The sequence below is a fragment of the Sturnira hondurensis genome, unplaced genomic scaffold, assembly GCF_014824575.4.
Source record: "Sturnira hondurensis isolate 20B ecotype Veracruz unplaced genomic scaffold, ASM1482457v3 Scaffold0016663, whole genome shotgun sequence".
Classification (NCBI taxonomy): Eukaryota; Metazoa; Chordata; class Mammalia; order Chiroptera; family Phyllostomidae; genus Sturnira; species Sturnira hondurensis.
Window position 1 is genome coordinate 14474941 of NW_028089294.1, and position 19505 is coordinate 14494445.

General features: G+C 42.1%; 1 protein-coding gene across 2 annotated transcripts in view; it reads right to left on the reverse strand.

Moving 5' to 3' along the window:
* Positions 1 to 19505, reverse strand: part of BABAM2 (BRISC and BRCA1 A complex member 2) — a 350070-nt gene that overhangs the window by 64405 nt on the left and 266160 nt on the right. For both annotated transcript variants that reach the window (XM_037066663.1, XM_037066664.1), the window contains 3 exons: positions 14221 to 14320; positions 10908 to 10978; positions 7503 to 7585 (listed from right to left, as the gene is read on the reverse strand). In XM_037066663.1, coding sequence (XP_036922558.1) covers positions 7503 to 7585; positions 10908 to 10978; positions 14221 to 14320 — 254 coding nt within the window. The remainder of the gene's footprint in view (positions 1 to 7502; positions 7586 to 10907; positions 10979 to 14220; positions 14321 to 19505) is intronic.

Consider the following 19505-nt stretch of genomic DNA (forward strand, 5'->3'; position numbering starts at 1 on the left):
CCAGATAAAGGGGCCTGCAGTTCGCCACTGCCTCCACCACTCCCTCCTGCCCTGGAGCCTGCCCGGTTGCTCTCACAGCTACACTGCCTGTTCGGCTCCAGCAGAGTTTGATTTTGTAGGTCCGCATGCACTTGTACCATGAACCTTATGTCTAAACAGATAAAATCTAGTTTTTGATGATCAGTACTTGGTTAAGTCTTTATTGGTTAAGCCACTTAGTTTTGTGTTTCCTGTGGCCACAGAGTAAAACCTTACAAGAGCCAATATATTTGTGCTACTGTGTAGGATTAGAGCTGAACAACCTGTCACTGCTAGGGAGAAGTGACACCAGCTTCCCGCCTTCAGATGGGTAATTAACATCTTTGGAGGGATGTCCCTTCATGTTCCTGAGAGATGAGACAGCCTACAAGCCCCCAAGTGCATGGTGGACACTGACCCTCTACTTTTGTGTTCCTGGGTCTTCCAGGTTCTTTGAGAAGCTCCGAAGACTTCCACCATCGGTCACCTATGTGGGGACCGCACTCACCATAATGGGAAGGAGCACAGTAATGCAGTGTAGCACACGGCTCTGGAATCCGTTCCTGGATTAAAATCCTAGCTTGGTTGTAGTGAATACAGTCCCTCTTTCTAAGCCACAGTATTGTCATTTGTTACTAGGAATCACCCTAAGGAGCATGTTTTAAGGATTAAGTAGCACGAGTACACGCCAAGTACTGAGAATGGTGTCTGGAGCCTGTTATTCACTCAATACCTGTTCACTATTATTACGATAACAATGATCTTCAACAACAGCAAAGGTCTTGCACCAAAATCATGCCCATGTTTTCCCAAGCCAATAATACTTCAAAATTAATTTTAAGAAAGGTTATACTGAACTAGGTCAACACTACATAAGTTATTTTCTCTCATTGACTTTGATGCCTTCTTGGGTTACAATTTATTAATTTCAAAGCAGCTGTGTAAACTTTTAAGTTAAAGTCACTGAGATTTCATGACCTTTCTTTGATCAGATAAACTCCCTTTAGTAATTACTTTAATCCAATAATTACAGCTGAAAATAATCATACAACATATATAAAAGGTACAGGGGGTAAAAACATCACATGGTAACGTGCATCTGCTTTACAACCGCCTTCCTTACTAGAGGTCCCATAAAGTCATAAAAAAGATGTCGCATAAATCCAAGGTATTAGAATGAAGAGAATATTCCCAATGAAGATTAATGAAATGAATTCTCAAATCAGTGTCAGAAGTGATCAAATAAGGCTTTGTGAAAGTAGACTCTAAAGATCAAACTCGAGTTTCACTGAATCGGAGCAGTGACAGTGGCGGCTGCAGGACTCCGAGATACCGAGCTGCAAACTGTGCGCCAGGCGTGCTCCTCTGCGCATGAGCAAGAGGCAGCAGCGCTTTGCCCAGCAGAGCCCACCGCTCACAAAGACGGCCAGGATAAAAACGAACAACAATGTTTAAAGTAGCTGAAGGACCCAACAGGTCTCTTAATCAAAGCAAAAGGCGCTTAGAAAGTAAATTTTATCTTTTTCCATGTCCTTTTATCATTTTGAACAATACAGAGAACTGCTTGGTTTTGTTCATAATCAATTTTAGTTCTGACATCTTTGATAGCTATTATAACTGCTAGAAATAAGGAAATTAAACCACAAATCTTTACACATGCCTAATCTGAGGTAAACATATTAATTCTAAAACAGATTTGTATAGATTTGGTTTGAAATGAATTCTAATATGTAACATTATGGTTTATAATTTTAATCACTTTATCAACTCTGACTTGTGCTTCCAATCTATTTATACAGGAATATGATTTGCATCTCAAAAGTATGCAACTTTGAAACACTTCACAGTTTTGGTTTCACTGAACTGGACAGCCATCACATCTGCAGCTGCTACTACCTCCCGAGCCCCGGTCCCCGTGGCAGTGAGGAAAGCCCGCACCACTCTGCTCAGGAACTGAGCGGTGACGACTCTGGTGGCTCTGCCTCTGGGTGGTGAAGTGACAGTGCCCCCTCAACGCCAGTAACTGCCGTGGTTCCACTGGCAGTCATACAGCCTGGCAAAATCAGGGCTTGGAAGGGGCATTTGTCACAATGAACAGAAACTTCTGATTTTCACTTAAAATTTCAAAAGCCGTCCTAATTTCTAAGTCATTGGCCTTGATTAGAGGCCTATGAGGAAAGAATTATTTAAATGACTAGCAGAATTAGTCTACAGTTGTCACCTTCCTCTAGCTTAGGGGGAAAAATAATCTTACCAGAAACTGAGCTCTCTTAAAAAATAAAACAACTGTTTTCTGAAATAAATCTAAGGGCGAAACTAATGAACAAATGAATGAATGAATGAATGAATGAAAAGATGATGACAAATACTAAAAGAAGAGTATAAGGAATCTGTATGAAATTTAAATTAGAAAAATCAGAGTAAAAAACTCATGGCCCACTAAGATCAAGCAAACCACCCCCTGCCCCCCGCACTCACTGCAACAACTACGAACGGGCGAGCAGAGTGACCAAATCCTGGGCATTGGCAGACCCATTCCAAAGACACACTGGACATGACAGGCAGAGCAAAACATTGTACAAAGGGAATTTTTAATTTATTTAAAGAATCTAAGATTGCTTATAGCAGCAACAGCAGAAGATACATTGTTGTGTTTACTTTATGACCTGCAGCGGTACTGTGTGACGACAGCCCGAAGACGGGACAAAGTGGAGCAAAGTTGTTACATTTTACCAGAATCCAGTCTGCTAATGGGAAGGAGACTGTGTTAAATTAAAGATGCATACTGCAGTCTTGAAAGAAACCGCTAAGAAAACTAAAAAAAGTAGCTAAAAGTATCAACAGAGGAATTAAAGTGGTACATGGAAAACATTCGTCTGATGCAAAATAAGGTAATAAAAGAGGGATGAAAATGGAATGAGACAAAAAGAAGACAAATATCAAAATGGCTGACCCAAATCCAACCATACTAATAATTACATTAAAATGTCAATGCACTAAACCCTGTAATAACAAGAGAGACTGTTAAAATGTCTACAAAAACAAAACCCAACTATATACTGTCTACAGTGGACACACTTTAGATTTAAAGACTCCCCCCCAAAATGGTTGAAAGCAGCAAAGGGAAAAATATAAACCAAGTAAACAGTAAACATAAGAGAACTAGGATGGGAATATTTACACCAGATAAACGAGACTTGAAGAGAAGGACGTCATTAGAGACAAAGAGGGACATCCCACAATGATAAAAAGGCCAATACACCAGGGAGATAGGACAACTGTAAATGTGTATGTACCTGAGGGGAGAGAGCCCTTCTGCCCAGCTACGGGATAGAGGTGGCCACATTCCTCTACCAAAGGCCCTCCCCAGCCCCTGCCAGGAAACCCTCTCCAATGGCTACTGTTCCAGCTCTCTCCAGCTTCCAGGGACCATGTTCTCCTCTTGCCCAGCAGACCTAGAGAAGGTAAGACTCCATACTGATGCGGACCATCCCTTTTGGTTTTCTTTAACCCTGTCCACACCTCTGAACACAGTCTTTCCACTGAGTTCTCCCTAGTTACCTGTGTGATGGGTCATCTATTTCCTGATGGGACCTTAATCTAGAAAAATCCAAGCTTCTAGCTTTGGTTTGAAAGCAACTAGTAGTTGCTTATTAGTATCCATTCTCTCTCACTCGAAGAAAACTGATTTTCAGTTGGGCATTTGCTGTCCGACCTAAAGAACTACACTCTCCAGTCTGTCTTAGCTCAGACACTGAGGCCGCATTAACCAAGCTCTGAATCAATGAGATGTAACTGGAAGGGATGCATGAGATTTCTTAGAAGTCTCAGTGAATGAGGTCTGTACCCTTCTCCCATCTTTCTTCTATACTGTTACTTAGTATGCAATGGGATGGCTGGAGCTCCAACAGCTTTCTTGGACTATAATAAGCAAGGAAGCCACACGCAAGGGTTGGTGGAGTAAAAAGCTTGAAGGAACCTGGGTCCTATGTGACTTTTGGACCTGTCATTTCCAGCTCTAGACTGCTTTTCTATACATGAGTGAGAAGTAAACTTTTATCTTGCAATCCACTGTTAACGGATGAAGGAAGGAAAGAAGAAACAAATGGATAAAAAAGCTCCATGGCCATAATCATGGCCACAGTCCGAACTCCTGGACTTGCCAGGAAGCCAGGAAGTTGCAGAATCTCCTGAGAGACCCAGAATAAGTACAGTGTTTTCCCCTAGGGCATGACTGCTTCCGCACACTCCGGCAGAGTCTGAGGTCAGAGCCGTCTGTCTCCAGAGAGGAGTGTCTCTTTCCTCTGCTGTCCAAAATACTCAGAATCATTGCCAGCACCTACCCTCTTGAAAGTCCTCTTCCCGGGCCTGGGCAGAGTGGGGGAAGAGGGAACAGTGATGTTATTTGGGGTCCTGCCAGGTCTGCAACCTCATGAAATAGTGCAGCCAGCCACTGAGGACTGGCTCCATCTCTAGGTACTTCCTTCTTTTTTACAAGTTCTTAAAATCTCAGAACAATTCACTGCAGTGTTCTATCATTAAGTCTCTGCCACCCCATATTGACATCCCCATCTTCATGGAGAAAAAGGGGAACAAGTGGTCCCTTGGGTGCTGTAACCAAACAAGCAGATGCTTCCAAAAGAAGGTAAGTATCAGACGCTCAGCTGCATGACTGAATAAAATTCATTACCTAACCAAGCTTCATTCTGATGCAGCAAGTCCTACACAGAAGAAAGAAGCAAAAAGGTGGAAACAATTTAGTTAAAGACAGGCTGTGAGTTAATGATGGAACAGGAAGCGGCATCCAGATCCCCAGGGATGAGGTCTCATCTGCCAGAAGAGCCCAACGTGGGCAGTGACGCTAAGAGACCAGAAGTGAACAGACTGGGGAGGAAAGGAGTCGCAGCCCGAGGAAACACTTTGCTAAAAGTAAGTTAAAGGAGGCCCAAGGTCCCTGTAGCTATCTAATGAGTGCTATGTTTCTGAATAAGGTAATCAATACTAAGTGAAAACATGACTTTGGGACTGGATTTTGCATAGATGTCTGACGTGGAAAAGCCGCAGCAGGAAGGTGGAGAAGGAGCAGTAAGAACCACTGGACTTGTGGTACCAGGGAGAGCACATTCTGGGGAAGAGAGAGGTTCCCAAGGAAAAGAACTATTATAAGGGCTGGAGGCCCTGATAAGAAAGCTGGCAGGAGCTGGGAGGTGCGTATGTCCTTTTATCCCTGAACACCACTCTTGCTAGACACCACTGAGTCGCATGTGAAAAACATAGGTTAGAATGAGCAATGCTAAAGTTATCTTTTTCCCCTTATATCTGACATAATGGGACACCAAGGTTTTTGAAAGTAGAACCATAGTTAGAAACTAACTTTAAGTTTCAGGGAAGAGTTGAGATTTCATGCCACTTTGGGATAAGGATACTGGCTGAAGCGTGCATCTCATTTAATGTTTGCAACTGTCCTTCTGTGTGTCCTTCCCTCTGTGTCCTTCTCCCATAGCAGCTCTGGGAGGACTGAGACTGTTGCCACCACCATTCGAGGCAGGGGACAGATCTCTCTTGCTCAGCTGGACTCGGGGACTCACACCAGACTAATTACCCAGCAACTGTCCAGGATCATGGGAGACAAAGCAAGGATGCAATCAGCATCTGGAGTTGGGGCAACAGGTTGCAAAGAGAATCACTGGGGTCGGGTGGTGGGGCCAAGTGGATATGGCCAACAGGAAGTGGGCTCTCACAAAGGAATTATGGCTCAGAATGGAAACCAAAGCAGTGACAAAAGTCAGAATCAAAAGTGATGGCTGGAAGTGCCAGTACAGCCATAGAAGACTGTGAGCAAGCAAAGAGGGCACTGCCAGGAGGCCCTGATTGTGAGGCTACCTCTCCCACCTGGCCCTGTACTGCAGGTTAAGCTTTCTATGCAGACGTCTCCAGAGGACTTAACGAGATTCCCACTGCACAGATGAGAAAACTAAAGTAGAAGGAGGCCTGCCCTAGTAATGTGAACAAGGTCATGCAATTTGTTGGAGGTACAGCCAAGATTAAAATCTTTACCTCTCCAGGCCCTGGCTGGTGTAGCTCAGTGGATTGAGCACAGGCCTGCGAACCAAAAAATCTTTACCTCTCCAACTCTGTCTGCACACATTATTAACACGAAGTGAATGCTTACATTTTTCAGATGCATTTGAGAAGATGGTCCCATGCATGACTAGCTATAGAGTAGGAGCGCAAGACAAAGCACTGCGTGAACGCTGCTTGTCCCTGGGGAACAGGGGAAGGCAGGGAGAACCAACTCCTCCCAAGTATAGCCACCGCTCAGCTATCTCCACGAGGAGTTTAGGTTTGGTTAGAGACTTTCTCCCTCCGTCACTATGGACAATTTAGTGTTTTTCCCCTTACTACCTGTTGGTGTGAAATAAGGAAAGACAAGCCAATTTAAGAACTATTTTAGCCTAATTAAACCACAACCAAGAAGGTCAATCTGCTGGGGAATAAAAACCTCCCCAAACCAGTAACCTTGCACTATCTGATGTCTTGACTAAATAGGACAAAAGCTTTGCTTCCTGAAATAGTTTATTAAGGTCCAGAGTAGTTCTAGCTACTGAGTGAAGTCAGCCCTAACCCACTTCTTTTCTGTAACTTAACCTGATCAGGCTGGGACTTCTTTACCTTTAGCTTGAAAACTAGCATTTTGCATTCCAAATGAATAAAGAAAAAAGGTCTTGGTTACTTGCAACTTGAATCTGTCACCATGGGTTACTGGTTCTTATACAACAAAGAAATAAACAAAAAGACTAAATTATCCATCAAGAGAACTCGGGACCAAAGTTGATGGCCTTACTGATTCATGCAATAAAACAAACATTTAAATACACCAACTCTGTGGAATAAAACTGAAAAGTAAAGTTGGGAATACATTAAAACATTGTTTCACCTTTAAGATATACACATTGCAGGTATTACCAAAGTTGTCCACTTTTAACTTAATAAGGACGATGACCATATGATCAAAGCAAGCATGTTTTGAGTAATCCTAAAAGTTTTGAGACCTGCTACTGGAAAGATTCTTTGAAAGAGAAGCCTGTCTTGGGAAGAGTTTCTTAAATTCAGCACTACTGCTATTTTGCACACAATGACTGTTTGGGGGGCAGGTTGCGGGGGGAACCTGTGAGATGTTCAGCAACATCCTTGACCTCTACCAACTAAAAGCCAGTAGCATTAACAACCTTAACAACCTTCCCTGCCTCCCTCCGTCTAAATCATAGCAATCAAAAATGCCTTCAGACATTGCCAATGTCCGCTGTGGGGAAAATTACACCTGGCTGAGAATCACTGATCGAGATATTTCTCTTTAAAAGCAGCAGTACATAGACTGAAGGCAAAGCAACCAAGTCAGGACACGAGGTTCCCGTACTCATTAGTACGTGTGGTTTCACATTTTCAAAGGTACGCTGACATGCTAATAGCAGAAGTATACTCACTGTGCACAAGAAAACAAAAATCTTTCCACATCAGCAGTAGAGTGAGTTTTGTAAAGCCTTCTGCATCATATTCCACGACACCTCTAAGTAATAAAAACATACACACACACACAAACAAAAACTCATAAAATAAGGTATAAGAGAAATAGAACCAAGTAAAGAATATATTCATAAAGTCAGGGTTACTGAATCTGAGACGCATCTAAGGCGAGTGAGTAGTACCACAGGGAGGATGTGGATTCAGAAGGACAGCATCTAGGTTTATGTTACAGCTTTGCCATTTACTAGCAATTACAATCTCAGGCAAATCACTTAACCTTTGGAGCCTCAGTTTCTTTATCTGTGAAACAAACATAATGTTTCCAAACTTCATTACAGGGTTGTGAAAAACAAATAAGATGAACCATAAAATGCTATGCGAATGTGAGTTACCGGTCACGGGTAAAAGGACACATGAAGCAATCAGACCGGCACGGACGCAGACCACCTTAAGTGGTCTGTGTAGTGACTGCGAGTGGCACTTCTGCACAGGCACTGAACAGTGATGCGCAGTGGCAACATTACGAAGTTCAGGGTTACGTGCTATTTTCTTCTGAAGTATCGGGTTGGCCAAGAAGTACATTTGTTTTTTTTTTCATAAAAGACATATTTTTCATTTTCACCAATAACTATTGATTTGGATACTTTGAGTATGTTGGCTATCTCCCACAGCAGTATATGAAATGCATACTGTAATTGTTCTCAATTAATGTCTATATTTGGTCACTATCAATTTCAACTGGTCTACCTGACCATGGAGCATCATCCAATGAGAAATTTCCAGCATGAAACTTTGCGAACTGCTTTTGACATGTTCCATCAGTCACAAATCCATACACTGCGCAAACTGTTTTATTTTTGCATTTCAGCTGCATTTTTACCTTTCTTGAAATAATAAAACATAATATGCCAAAAGTGTTGCATATTTTCTCCCGTCTTCAATATTAAAATGGCTACACAAAAATTCACCAATTTTGATGTTTTTATTTTTAAATGCATGCTGATATGACATTTGCCGCAACACAATGTAACAAAATTGTTCTGAATAAAGTTAAAGACAACTAAGAGCCATCTTACAGGAAAAACCAAACGAACTTTTTGGTCAACCCTATACTTGGAATCCTTTCACTTGTGTCCCCCTGCCCTCCCCACTGGGCACGAGACGAAGTAGAAATGTTGGCTGGGGGGACACTGGTCTCAGGTGGGAGGCGCGCACCTCACATGTCAAGGGAAGACAGCTCCTGACAGCTGAGGGGCCCAGCAGGGTTCTGGTAGGCTCGCTCTCCCCACTTCCTTCAGGAGCCCAGTGCTTGGCGAATGTCACCATAAGGTAACGACACTAACTGCACCCCGAGGACAAGGTTAATGTTCTCTGTCATCCACACAAGAAGGCCTTGCTGTCCCTGGAGATATCTTCTCCCTGGCTGAGCCAGGCCAATCAGACCACTAGTACTGGCAGCCACCCAGTTCAAGTTCAGGAATAAAGGAACAGCTGCGCCCACTGTAAAGGTAAAGTAACGAAGACACTGAAGGCTAAGTGATTTGCTCAGAGACTATTTGTATATCATCCAGGTTTGCTGCCTTAAGTCAGTATTTTATTCACCAGCTTATACTTCTTTTCATGAATTTATAACTAACTCAATATATTACAACACTGATATCTAAACTTTTTAGACCCTGCATTCCATGGGCAAAAACAAGCATAGAATCCTTTTCATCTTGTACTCAGGGTTGGGCGAAAGTAGGGTTACGGTTGTTTGTACGGAAAATGATACAATAATGAATAAATAATGATACAGGGTTAAGCTTTCACGTACTTACAACTGTAAACCTACTTTTGTCCCACCTTGTACAGTACAGTAATACAGTAGTATTTGTATAGAACTTAGTAGTTGTACGCAAGTACTACTGTATTATATGTATAATAAAACACACACCAAAATGTACATTAAAAAGAATGGGATTTAAAAACAAATGTGAATGAATTTCTGTATGGAGCAAGGTAAGACGCCGGGATATGTGCACCCACTTGGGTGCCCACTGTGCTGGCTTCCTCATTCTCAGTCACATGTACTAAAGACAGTCTTGCTGTCTTCAGTACATAGACCAAAGATGATGTTACTGATAAACAGTGTCATTTATGGGCCACTGTTTGCATCATAAATACTTTCCCCAAATGCTCATAAATAAAGCTGAAAAAACCTTAAGTATTAAAGAGACTGATGTGAGAGACAGTCATACTTTTCAGATATTGACAGATCTATTTTGGAAGCATAAAAATCCCACCATGGATAATGAGAACATTTCTTGAAATTGTCTTGAGGAGTAAGAAATTTTGCTTATAATTATGCCACAGTTTATAAATTTATATCCTAGGAGGGTGGCCAACCTTAGTTTTTGTTTCATTTTCTCTTTCCTATTCCCACTCTCCTTTGTCCCAGCTTCTTCTTTAATTTGGTGTTACTGTATCTATCTTCATATATTTAGAAACTTTCTCTGCAATATGGTGGCTGTAACCAGACCACTGAAACCCCTGATGCTTGCCCTCCAAATGGGTAGAACAATCCATTTGTAATGCAGCCTGGTGGAAACTGCAGTCCTTCTCCCACTGAGCTCCGCCCTGCGAAGGAGCGTGGTGAGGCCTCTGTCATTAGGGACAGAAACAGAGCTGCAGAGCAGCACTGCCCCACCCACCCGGCGGAAAGGGTGAACACGGGGAGGGGGGAAGGGGGGCCAGCAGCGGGAGAACATGCTGTCGCCTCTTCCCTCCAAGTGTCTTCTTCTAAGTCTGAGTCCCAGTAGGGGTGGGGGTTCTGACGGGAGGCCTGAGCTCCAAGCACCCAGGCTCCCACCCTGACAGCTCTGGCTCTTCTGGGCATGTGACTTCCACCAGGTTACTAAATTTCTCAAAGTGGCAGGGCTTCCACCAGTAAAGCGTGTCACTAATGCCTGCCTGGTGCACCTCCCAATGACCATGAGCCAAGAGCTGTGCAAACTGTAAAGGGCTCTGTGATGGCAGGCAGGGCTCTCTTCACCACTGCTGTGCTTGGCACTGGTCATGCTGCTGCTGCTTCAGGGACATACTTCATTTTGATATTTGCTAAAGCTAAAAAAAAATCTTCCTGGGAGCTTTATTGTAAGCAGTATATGAAATGCATACTGTAAGGTTCTGGACAATTTCTTTTACTAGTTGTGTGCTGTTTAATTTAAACCGAAAAGGGAATCTCCATGAAAGTTCCGGACACTATTTCCGGATCAATGCTGTGTCTTAGCTCTTAGATCAATGACTTTCGACTGCATCTCACATTAGGGTCATCAGGAAGCAATCACACTGTTAACATACGGTTCAAGCAAAGACAAACTTACGTGCCAAAGTGACTGAGGAAAGCAGCAATATACTCCCTTCGTTTGTGATATCCTTGAATCACGTACTGCACCTGGAATACAAACCCAAAGCTGAGAAACTTTTAAATGCTTTATTAAGAAACATTTCAAAGATTCAGAGGAGTAGAAACAACAGTAAAACGAACGCCGGTATTCCTACCACCTATATTCAACAACTGTGAACATTCTGTCTAGTTGCTTCATCTAGCCATCTACCCACCTATCAATCTATCCATCAATCTAGCTGAAACATTTCAAAGAAAATTAGAGACATCATGATAGTTTGCCCGAAATACCTCAACACGCATCTCCAAAAAACAAGACATGTTCCTGCATAACCACAAGATCATTTTCACACCCACCACATCCAGCAACCATTCTTTGAATTCATCTAGTATCCTGGCCCTCTTCAAATTTCCCAGTTGTCCCCAGGACTTTTTTTTAAAAGTAGGGTAAAATCAATCAGGGATTGAGCGACTTAATCTAGAAAACCTTTCAGTCTAGACTAGCGCTGCCTCTCAGGCTGTGTGTCCGACAGTCTGTGCGAGCCTGTCCTTGCATATGCGACAGTGACTTTTCAAAGAGATCAGGCAGGTTAGCTTGCAGGAAGTCCTGTACTGCATCCTAGATTCTCTGATTCTTCCCTTTCTCCACTACCCCTCTGTATTTCCTATACATGGAAAGTTAGAGCTACAGGTGTAATTAGATTCAGGTTAAGTATTTTTGGCAAAAAAAAAATTCATAGCTAATACTGGCCTGATCACTGGTTAAGGTGATCACCCGGTTGTGAAGGCACGCCTCCCCTTTGCCGCAGTGAATGACCATGGGTGCACCCCTCCGAGCGTGTACAGATATAGTGTTCCACGACTTTTCACCGAACGGTTTGAGTATCTGTTAGAGATCCTTGTCTGAATCAATTATCTCATTAGGGCCTAAAAACTGGTGATTTTTAAAATTCTATTTCTTCTGCATGCCTCAGCTGGAATTCTCTGAAAAGAGCTCCCTCTCATCAAATAGGACTATTTAGTTATCCTGAACCACAACAAGTCACATTGAAAAGGCAGGATTACATCTTTCTTTTTAAAGTCCTAATATTCAGAATAAGGAGTGCTTTATTTTGCCTTTTTATTTTTCCTTGTTATCACCAAATGACAATTTCTTTTGAAAATTGTGAACTTGACCTGGCCGGTGTGGCTCAGTTGGCTGGGGTGTTGTCCTGTAGACAGAAAGGTCATGGACAGGTTCAATTTCTGGTCAGGACACATACTCAGGTTGTAGGTTCAACCCCCAGTTGGGAGACATACAAGACGGCAACCAAAGTATTTCTTTCTCTCTCTCAAAGCAATGAAAAAATGTCCTCAGGTGAGGATAAAACAATAATAATAAAAAGAAAAGTAAAAAAAAATTGTGAACTCAGTAAGCTAGACATCTCTCTGAAAGTAAGTTATTTATCCGTCAGCTTTTCACACAAAAATACATTCCTTACAATGTCTGCAAGAAACTGGGGTCGGGGAAGAGATCCCCAAATTGTTTACACTGGCTGTAGCCACAATGAGTTTCCATGGCCAACAAAAGCTCCAGATAAATTGCTTGAAATAACCTTGACACAATTGGTACTGATAGCCATGTTGTACACTTTAAAAGTAAAACAATTCTATTTATATAATAGGGGTTTATGTCAATTTATAAAAACAGTGCTTACTTTGCAGGCTTAATGCAGGATCAGAAATGTTATTTCAGGAAAAGAAAAACAGATGATAAGTTTGCTTTAAGTGGCTTTGTTTAAAAAGGGGATGAAAACAGTTCTGTATACTTGATTTCAAAAACAGAAAACCATTTTAACAGAAACCCACAACAAAACTGGCTATAAAGATAGATTCCAATGTAATTATGGAAATTCATTTGAAGAGATTGTTTCTAAAAGCAGCCATACTGTCCTCATTTGTAGCAAACAGAAGACTATCCATTTTAAAAGACAAGTAAAATTAATGAAAAGGAAATAGATAAGAAAAACAAACCAATTCTTGTATTTCTGGGGAAACAGTATTATAATTTTTGAGGAAAATGTATAACTAGAAAATCACAACTGGAGCACTTTACAAAGGCTTTTCTGCTCAGTTCTGGAAAACCAAATACACACGTTTCCCCTTAATACTGGGACACAGCTTTGAAGGCAGTGCAAAGCCCTGCAACAGAAATAAGAATTCCATCCTCTGATCAGTTTTGGAGGAGGGTAGAAGCTGGGGAATTTGGTCCAATGAGAAGCAGCCACCCTGTGAAAGTTAAATACCCGGGAATCTGTGCCAAGCCCACAGACTGCAGAGTTGCCAGATTTTAGTTTCTCTGACATTTAAAAAATAATATTGAAGCATCTGAAATATTATTGTACGTTTAAGAGATTTTCTAAGTAGAGATAAGCTTTTTATTTTGAGATGAGCTATCTTTTGAATGAAAGAGACAAACAAAAGGTTTTTATTCCAAGGCAAGGTGTACAAATCAATAAGAGCAAAGAAAATAGCACTTTGGGAATTAAGCAAACTGAGTCAGTCCATGTAGGAGAAGTCAGTGTTGCATGTAGATTAACTATCTCCAGTTTTTAGCTAAATACACTGGCTAGACATTTAAAATATATATGACAACAATCCTTAATGCAAATCCAGCTACTTGCCAATGTAATGGCTCATCAATGCAGCTAACAGAAAGCTTCAGACAGTCTGATGTGCCTGGCCATAGGACCCGCTGACCCGAAACCCCGCCCCTAGGAGCAGGACTCTGGCAAACTGCTTGAAGACATCACAGGGAGAATCAAGAAGTGACTATTACAAGGTGAGGCACAAGTGACTATTACAAGGTGAGAATCAAGAAGTGACTATTACAAGGTGAGGCTCTGAAAAAGCGGCAGGAGATGAAGGCAGCTCTTTAGAATTATCCTAATATTAATTAGTGCAAACACACACATAAATACATGCATGTACAGACTATTAGAGAGTGAAGGGAATTCAAAAAATGTAAGCCATAAGAAGATGTGAATTTAGCAAATAATTAGGGCATAAAGGAAACTCCAGAAGGGGAAATACATTTTAAAAGATGAAGGTAAGACTGGAACAAGAGGTCAGAATTCCTAGAAAAGGAAGAAGGAGGGCAAAGAAATGGGAGAGAAACTGATGAACTGCAATCCAAAGTAGGAAAGGCCGGGGTCGGATGGATGCTGAAGCTAAGACGGGGTGAAGGGAGGGGCTTCGTGGCTGGGTGCTGCGTGGATGAAGGCACCTCATAAGGTGGGGAGCCCCTTTACCTTGTTGGTGAGCAGGTGGCACACTTGTGGAACGTAATCAATGAGACATCCTCCTCCTGGAAAGGCGGGAATATGAAGAGCTGAGGAGCCTCCAAGAGCACTGAAAAGACAAGAGCACAACGGATACCTTTCCTAGGGCTCAAGCAATTCAAGAAGTGATACCCCAAACAGACTTGGCTTCTCTTAGCAAAGTCTGCCCACCAACTGCCTGCATTAATGATGGTGGGAATCAGGCTTAACTTTACAATCACATTTCTGCATTTCAATCCATTTTGTTAAATCAGCATGTTCATGTTACACATGACTAATGACTAAGGATTAATAACAACTAATGATCCTGTCACACAACAGTAAAAATCAGCAAATTTTAATTGGCATGGCTAAATGCCTTACCAACTTCAACGGTTGAATCTATTACTGAGACAGACTTTTTACTCTCTATTATGTCCAGTTCAGCGCTTGCAAAGATAAATCATTCATTAAACACCACGAGGGAACTAAACATTGTAACGCTGTACTGAAGGCACAAGTTCTGTAGTTTACCAGCTTTGTTGCGCTGGGCAGCCCCCCTTGGGCTTTACTTCCCTCGTTTTTAGTGCGAGGCAGGGGTCTAGGGCCGGTGTCACGAACTCCAGGGTCTACTCAGCCCAGGCAGGCGACGTGAACAAGTGGAGGAGCTGGAAATTTTATGCACAATGGGAAGGGCTCTCCACTGCTCAGCTCCACCTGATCTCTGACATGTAGGAACATGAACCTGGTCTTACCAGATTACTCAATCTCTCAATTTTTAAATGATGACAACTGATTAAACACTTTCTGAAATACTGTGTGACCTGGTCCCGTGTCTGTGGGCTAATGGGGTAAGCAGTCTGCAACTAGTTCAAATAAACATTGATGTTCAACTCATCTACACAAGAAGGTCAAAAATCACTGACCTAAGAACTGAGACCCAAAGTTGATCCAGTAATAGTTCCCAGAACCTTCATGGAAAGTCCCTTTCTAGCTTAAATTAACCAGCATAGGATTATTAAAGAAAATGTTCAGAACCTTATAGCATACTTTTCATATACCCTTAATCTTGATTTCATCTTCTTTCCTACTCTTAGTTTGTTTAGTCTTAATTTGTTTTTTTTCTTATTTGAACTTTATTTTAATGTAGTATATATTTCTGCAACCCCTTAAACTTTCTCTGTAATTGGATGGAATATAAAGACCCCTAAAATCTGTTAATGCTGTGATTATTTATCATCCAAGTCCCCACAGCTAGATTATAAATGGAAGCAAAATGTCTCCAACTAACAATCTAGAAAATGATTCCTTCATAGTTTAGAGCAGACAGACTCAGGCTAGAGTTGTGATACAGGAAATAATACGAATAACTACTACAAGGTCTCTAGACCCAGCCTATCTTCCTATTGACTGAACTTCTGAAATTACATTTTCTGATAACGAATATTACCTTTGTTTGTGGGAATGAGAAATCCACAAATAAAACCCCAGGTGATGGGAAGGAGTCGACATGAAGTAGAAATATTCACCATAGACTTTTTCTACTCAGATGATACCCAAAAAGCACGGACACTGAGGAAGTTACCACAGCACTGGACTAAGTACGACATCAATGGACCATCTACACACTGCAACTGCACACAGTCAACACCAGCATCGCTGTAGTTTGCTACTCTTGCAGGAGACACTGGATCGCATTTAGCTTAAAGCCTGAAGAAGGCCAGGACAATTCCTATGACTTCTGGGGAACTGGAGGAAGGCTTTGTAACCCCTCTTTTGCATTAGCAAGCACACAGAGGGCACGCATCTAACCAGAGGTTCTAATGGTACCATTAGGATGAAAAACTGATTAAGAAGAAAATTCTACAGTACAAGAAAAATAAATCCAATATTTACAACCTGTAGTTATTTGGTGAAATACCTGTATGACATAAAGAACACAGAGGCCCAGGCTTCTCACAGCTACTCAGAGAGCAACAGTCCTCAGCATAACAAAATTCCAAAACAGTAAAATAATTTGGACAATTCCTTGGAATTGACTGTAATGGGCTATGACCTGCATAAAATATTACAGGATAAGTTTTTAATCATTCATTAAAGGAATGAAAATAGTCTGCGGCTAATCCTTGAAACTGGAAACTCTCTCTCTGCTTCTGAAATACAGCCATTAAACAAAAATTACCTATAATGATGGAAGGAGGTGGAGGTGTGGATGAATCCAAAGACCAGTTGCTCTGCTGCCAAGCACATGTCTCTGCTTTTGTGATTATCAAGAATTAACACTTGTTGCTAGGAGCTTCCTCATGATCTAATTTCACCCTCCCCACAATTTCAGCGAGGTAGGAATTATCACTGTAATTTTACAAGTGAAGAAATTGAGATTCAGAGAGCAGAAGAGATTTCCCTGGGTTCGCACAAACTAGAAAACGGTAAAGCCAAGATCTGAACTTGAGCCTTCCTGCTGCGAGTATCTATGCTGTTATTGCTGAATTATGCACCTCTCTGCGAGCCAGAGAGTTCCAGTCTCACAAGGGCCACAGGAGTGAAAGGGAATGGTCAGTCTGGTATGGCTACCCGTGAGCTGGGCTGGGAGTTCAGTGAGGCCAAAGGGTGAGTGGCACTCAGGCCACGATCAACACTGCTGCTATGACGCACGGCCCGTCTCCTCTTACAATTTTCCACAGAGCAGCAGAGCAAGCCTTCTTCTCAGTTCTGCTCAGATCTCATCCTCTCCAACTCCAACCATCAAACAGCCAGGTTCACTGAATCTTGGATGTGAAGGGCTAACCTCTCTGTCATGTCTGATTATGAATGACTTTGATAGCTGTGCAAGGTGAGCCTCAATGTGTGAAGCATTGCAGATACTGTAATGGATATTTTAAATGAGAGTGTTTTTAAAGGACACAAGTATAGTTTCTTAGCTTGGGAGCGTACTGAACCTGACTTCCAGCGTCACACACTGATAACTGCTGCTGATTCTTGTATAAATATCCGCCTTGCGGGTAAATATTTAACAGCTTGCTATAGCTTGAATGTTGCCCTGATCATGCTGAATAAACAAAGTTAAGTGCCATAAAATAAAAGAGCTATTCTGTTTTGAAAGGGCATGAAATGAAGGTAAGACCCTATGATCTCTAACTATTTAATATTCACGAATCAAAATACTAGAGGCTGAGTGTGTACAACAGAAAACTCACTTTGTGCCCAGATTCCAGGGCTCACTGAGCTATCCCCAGGAATGCAGGGCTGGCTGGAGAGAAGGCAGAGCCTGACTAACCCACCAAGTGCCTGGGTAGGGGCGGCAAGAGATGAAAGGGCCCATGTGCTGTGGACCCTTCTGATCTCCAGAGCAGTGCAGGGAGGGAGGAGGGGTGAAAGGGGAGGGAAATACTGGTGTGGCAGAGTCTCAGGCTGAACTTGGGAGGAGAAAAATGAAAAGGGCTATTTTGAGAACGTACTTTCTATCTCGTTATGGAGTGAAATGAAATAGGAAATTAGGTGATAACTTTTAGAACTGAAACTGTAGATATCAAATAGAAGGACAAGGTCAGAATTTGGGAAGCCTTTCCAAAAATGGGGTTCAACAGACCAAAAGGTAACCAGAAAAGCTTTTAATGACTCACTGGCTCTAAAAGCCAAATGTAAAAACTGTCTATTAAATGTATTAACACCATTGTTTTCATGCAAATAACAGCTAATAGCGCCCTTCGTGCTGTTTGCAAACATTCAGAGCATCTCTAATACTGGAGACTTGCTGTGGCCACAGTGCGACAGGAGAATGAAAATATTTTTGAGCATTTTGATATAAAAAAGTGCAAGGAGTCAGCCTGTCTGGAAGCTTGACTTGGGACAATGGGGTTGGATTTTGACCCATCATAGGAGAGCGATTTCCTCCTCCCTCCCGCGAGAGGTTCTATGTTACTGGCCAAATAAAACAAGCAAACCGTGATTGGGCACTAGAGCAAACCAGAAGGGCCAGTGAGACTTGCTTCTTGCTTCTGCCAAGTTTGCTCTTTGGTCCTACTCAATTTTCTCATCATGGAGGTGGGGATGACCCAACTCCCAGCAAGACCCATCTCTCTCGGGGGTTCAAGGGTTTGAGTGACAGTAAGAGTTATATTAATATTCAAACAGCACCAAGCACTGCAAGTATGACCTTATTAAGAAATGGCTCTTGTTCCGGTGTTCTGTGCCCCGGGGTCCTGTTCAAGAGCTGCCAGAGACCCTGGGGTCAGCCTCCGTGACCTGCTTTCCTCCTCCACAGCACAACTGGGGAACTTCCAGGTGCTGGATGGACAGCAAGCTTCCACTAGCCCCCAAGTTAAGAGAAATCCTAAGGAAAGGTGGGCCTTCAATTCAACAACCACTAACTGCACACTGAATTCTGTTTAAGGTCTTGCGTTTCCCATTCTGAATATGTAATGAGGGCACCACTGTTAGTTCCCTCAAGGCAAGGAAAGGCAGGGAAAGGTCGGGGCCCTCATGAATCTTCGGCCCTCCCTAATGTCACAGTACGTTTCCTCATAGCCTGCCAGAGAAGCCGTGAAAACAAAACAAGAGTCACTGTTATTCACTGAGTACCCGCTTTTGCCAGGCACCTCTAACAGGCATTTTGTCATCTCTAAACCTTACAAGAACCCTGCCAAATGGACCTACTTAGCCCAATTTACGGATGAAGACACTGAGGTTCTAAGAGTCTAAGTGTATCTTGTCCAAGATTACTCAGCAAGTAAGTTGCAGAGATGGGCTTGAATTGAATCCCAGCTATTCTCGCTCCAAAGACTCTGTCCTTTTCCACATGAAATTCTGTCATGGAAAGATGATGTGAAGCTTACTGAAACAGTAGTATAAGTGGCTGAAATTATCCTCAAAAAAGCTTTCACCCATAAAATTCATCACCTTGTCATCTCACTTTTTCTTATCTTAAGATATCTTATGTCACAACAAGTTAACTTGATAGGATTAAAAAAATCATATATAGGATCTGAAAACCCAGCAGTATGTAACTACTACATTAAGGAGAGACAAAAAACAACATCTGCATTTTCTTTTTCCTATTAAAGCATTTTCAGAGCACGATTAGCCCTCATCTCATTTTACAGATTCAACTCTGAGCTGCCTCCAGGGCTTCTGGGTCACTCAGTTCAACAAAATCAAGTTGTAATTCAATATGGAAAAATCTCAACGAGTCTAATGGGAGATGAAAACAAAAGATCAGAATGACAAGGGAAGCTCACACATAGAAGAAAATTTGGGGAGCCCAGCTCAGTAAGAGG